The following is a 4,672-nucleotide window of genomic DNA, read 5'->3' on the forward strand; positions in this document are numbered from 1 at the left end:
CAGGTTTTGAACATGTTGATAGGGAGATCAGAGAGGCAAAGAAGGTTTCACAACCACCAAAGAAGAAGAAGCGTGTGAAGAAGTCTGATACAAGCTATTTCATGGGTCATTTTCCAGCCTTTTTCCACCCATATATACAAACAGTTCAGAATGTTGAGGATGATGGTAACTGTGGCTATAGAGCCGTTGCTGCATTACTCGGACTACCATCAGGTGAGGAAAGTTGGTCATGGGTTAGGGCAGCGTTGATAGAAGAACTTGAACGACACAGAGGGTTGTATGATGAAATGTGGTCCAGACATGTGGTTAATGCCTTACATTCCCGACTCACTCTTCCTCCTGGTGATCCGGCTACCGAGGATAAATGGATGCAACTGCCAGAGATGGGATACCTTGTAGCAACCAGGTTCCAAGTGGTTTTCATATCCATCTCCTCTACGGGTTGTTGGTCATACCTTCCACTAAGAGGAGAAGGTCCACCGGATGTACATCCTGTTATAGTTGTTGGTCATGTGATTAATCACTTTGTACAGGTATTTTTTGATTGAGTACACTAATATCCAATTGGTGAATTGATTTGTTGTATTTGCAAGTTATCTAATTTTATTGTTATTCTCTATAATGTAGCTCCATCTAACTCCTGGACATTCTATGCCGCCAATTGCTCTCCAGTGGGAACGGTATGTTGATCCTACATCAGTAAGCTGGTGCGCCCCATATGGTACACGTTTAGGAAGATTCACATCAGAATATGAAGCTTGGCTTGTTACTTTTGGTGTTCCTCTTATTCACCAAAGCTATGTAGACATCACCTCAGATTGACACCACACTTTTGTGTGATATTCATTTGTAAACGCTCTGTAATATTAATCTGATGGGCCTTGCCTTTATGATGTTCATTTGTTGCTTTTAATAATATTAATTTGATGGTCATTGTTATATTGATGGACCTTATTATTTTGAATCAGCATCAGGGATAATTAACATAGACAACCACTCTGTCATCAGAGTCCTGTCATTTTCATCCACCCCATCATCAGAGTCCTGTCATTTACAACCACCCCATCATCAGAGTCCTGTCATTTCCAACCACCCCATCATCAGAGTCTTGTCATTTTCATCCACTAAATGACGAACTTGAAACCTGACATTACTATCTACCACCAACCAACCCCAACCACACTTGTATTATCCACCAAACACCATAAATCTTTTGACCATTCTGCTATAAATCTCTCTGGGTTCTTTATTCTTCTTCATCCTTTTCTTCATGTCTTGCTTTCGAAGATAAAAAAAAACAATGGAACAAGACTGGGATGCATTAGTCCGCCGTTGCAAACGTCAAGGCAGCACTTCTAGCAGCTCTCGTCCTCTCATTCCTGGGCCAGCTGGCGCCGTCCAGGCTGCCATGTATGGGCGTAGATCCAACCCTAACACACTACTCATTCCGACCCAAGAATTTGTGAGGCGTGCTCTCGAAGACAGATCAACCGAAACCGATCCTGATTTCAATTCAAATGCTTGGCTTACAGCCCTGCAATTGGTGGAATCTGCCACTCCGCTGGGCACAATCACAACGAATGTTGAGAGAGTAGAGAGTGTTGTTGCTGTTATTAAATCATGCACTCCCAATGGTTTCGGAGATGCCAAAGTTACCCTCAAGGTATTTGCTCGCTTTTGTCCAGCTTCTTTAACCGTCAATTTGTTGTCTCATTTTCTCTCACGATTGCATTGATTTAGGACCCTACGGGCACCGTTGACGCTAGCGTCCATCGCAAGGCCTTCACTGACGGGGAATTTAGGAATGTCATAACTGTTGGATCTGTTCTTGTTCTCCAAAAGGTCTATTACCTTAAACATTAATCTTGCTTCCTTTGAACAAGTACGCATTAATCTTTTAAATTTGCAATTTACTTGCAGGTTGCTGTGTTTGCACCGAGTAAATCTGTTCGTTATCTGAATATAACGTTGCCCAACATAGTCAAAGTATTTCCACAGGATAGCGGACCCCACGACTTCATCGATATCACTGAGGATTAATTTTGTTTTCGTGTTGCTTCTGAATAATTTCGTGTACCCTTTAAACTGTTTGCCATGAATTATTTATGTTACTTATCCTGCCTTTGATTATTTACGGTGTAGTTATACGGGTTTTTTTCAATACAAGAGTCGACATATAATGAGTGAAAATAGAAAGCATGATTAATATAAAGAGAGTCCTAATACAAAGAGTCACGTGTCATAATATAAAAATACAAAAAAAATATACAAATATATAGTCAATCACTCGCCCCGACCCCTACCGGCCCCTCTACGACCTCTAGGTCCACGGGCTCTGCCTCCACGGCCTCTGCCTCCACGCGCACCCTCTGCAGGAGCACCCTCTCCACGGGCTCTGCCTCCACGGCCTCTGCCTCCACGCGCTCTGTCTCCACGACCTCTGCCTCCTGCAGCTCTAGCTCCTCGGACAGCAGCAAAGGCTACCCCCTGGGTACCAATGAAGGCATTGGATCTAATAAGATCCAGCGCCCTCTCAGTGAGGGATCGGGAATGCGTGCCCTCTGCAGGAGCATCTGGCACCTCGAGTGACTGCTCCAACAAGTCCACGGCCCGACGCATAACAGTCTGCAAAAATAATGTAGATACATTAGATACAAATAAAATATCATGAACAAAAAATCACAATTGAATGGAAAATAAAATTCAAACTTACCACTGCACTGAACTCCTCCCTCCTATCATCAGGGATGATGAACCGATGGGACACAGCGCTGTACCACCTCATGTAATCCTCCACAGCCTCTCCCGGATATGTAGCGGGGATCCCCTGAGGGCGGAGGTGCGGCGCAAACTCAGCAAAGGCAGCATCTGCAGTCTCAGCAAGGGACCCAGACGTCTGGATCTCAGAGGGGTGTCGAGGGACATCCTGTATGAAGCCAAACTGGCGCAGAACCCTCTCTGGTAGATGCCGTCGAACAACACGGCCAAATGGCGACCGGATGTAGCCAGAATACATGGCCCTCGGATCCCGTGGTCGATGAGCCCGATGGTCCTCAAATGGGGTCCATATAACGTCATCCACCGTCAGCTCATCGAGCATGACTCGCCTCTCATCAAGGCCTGCATGCCCGACCCGGGACATAGCCCACCGCCGCGCCCTAGGCTGGTCCTGCGAGTACTCCGGATCCGCCCTACGGATAATGACGCGGTCAGAAAGGTACTCGTAGACCCATCCTAGCAGGAGCGAGGTAAAACCTCCCATCTGGGCCGTCCCCCTCCTGGACGCTCGACTAAGCTGGTCGTATAGCGTAGCGAGCGCAATCGCGCCCCACGCGTACTCGCACACTCGACCAAGATCCTCCAACATCCCTATCCAGTAGACGGTCGTATGGTAGCCTCCGCTCTTGCTAGCAAAGAGCGTGGCGCCTAGCTGGTTCACCAGCCAAATCCGTGCAGCGTCCTCATATCGGTGCTCTACAATGAAGTGAATTAAGTTAATAGTTTATAACAATACAATAATAATAGATACAAAGACAATACAATAATAATTAAGACATACCCGCCAACGCAGCCTCATACCGGGTCTGCAAGACCCCAAAGCGAATAGTCTGGGACCTATTCGTATCAAACTCAGCCTCATAAATACCAACAGATCCTCCCATCAACTGAGCACAGAGCGCTGCACACTCGTCCCTCTCCCCCCTCCCAGGCGTATAGAACCTCGACCCCATGGGGAGATGGAGAAGAGCCGACACGTCGTCCAAGGTGATAGTCATCTCCCCGAACGGCATGTGGAAGCTACTAGTCTCCTCATGCCATCGCTCCACAAGGGCCAAAATAAGGCCTGCATCTGTCACCGGGTAGCTGCAATATGGTAGCTGATGAAGACCCGTCTGCTCAATCAACTCTCGAACCCGCCTGTGACTGTCTGAATCACCATCACAAGCAAGGTTCCAAACCTTCCCCCCAGCTGTGGCCACCTTCAACTGTCGACGGTCCACATACCGCTCGTCTGTGCGTAGGAGTGCATGCCACGCCCAGGGAGCCTTGTGATCAGCATAATGGGTGAGGAGCGATAGCTCAACAGCCCCCCCCGGAAACGGCGGCAACCTCTGGATCAGGTCCTCCTCGCCACCATGTGCCCCCTGCTCCCCCTGCTCTGGCGGCAGGACATCAGCATCAACAGTAGGCGGAGGAATACTATCCTCGTCAGATCCTCCCATGCCGGATGAGGCCTCGCCTGATGACTCCTCGCCGGAAGACTCCTCGCCTGAGGACTCCTCGCCTGAGGACTCCTCGCCTGAGGACTCCTCGCCTGAGGACTCCTCGCCTGATGACTCAACCATGGGAGAGGGCGGAGAAACAACTGTAGGTATCTCAACCGTGGGAGACGGCGGATAATCAACCAGAGGAACCTCAATCATGGGAGACGGCGGAGAAACAACTGGAGCTGAAGCCTCCACCGCCTGAGAGGTTGCAGCATGATCGCCGCGCCGGCTAGAAGCATGTAACCGCCGGTGTCTATCCTCAGTAGCCCCGACATCCTCACTAGAAGCATGAGACCTCTTTCTGTTCTTCATTCTCACTATATATTCAGAGCAAACATTCACTATATATACCATTTCAGCCATAGACAGAAACATGATGCAAGCAAATGGAAAATTCCTAGAAT

At 48.3% G+C, this 4,672-nt stretch overlaps 1 protein-coding gene across 1 annotated transcript; it reads right to left on the reverse strand.

Annotated features, from left to right (window-relative positions):
• Positions 1-2,244: 2,244 nt before the first annotated feature.
• On the reverse strand, positions 2,245-4,083 carry LOC130735624 (protein MAINTENANCE OF MERISTEMS-like). The gene is made up of 3 exons (XM_057587550.1): positions 3,560-4,083; positions 2,714-3,474; positions 2,245-2,625 (listed from the first exon to the last, which is right to left on the reverse strand). The coding sequence occupies exons 1-3, from the start codon at positions 3,789-3,791 to the stop codon at positions 2,284-2,286; spliced, it is 1,335 nt and encodes a 444-aa protein (XP_057443533.1). The 5' UTR covers positions 3,792-4,083; the 3' UTR covers positions 2,245-2,283.
• Positions 4,084-4,672: the final 589 nt, after the last annotated feature.

This window comes from Lotus japonicus, chromosome 2 (genome assembly GCF_012489685.1).
Source record: "Lotus japonicus ecotype B-129 chromosome 2, LjGifu_v1.2".
Classification (NCBI taxonomy): Eukaryota; Viridiplantae; Streptophyta; class Magnoliopsida; order Fabales; family Fabaceae; genus Lotus; species Lotus japonicus.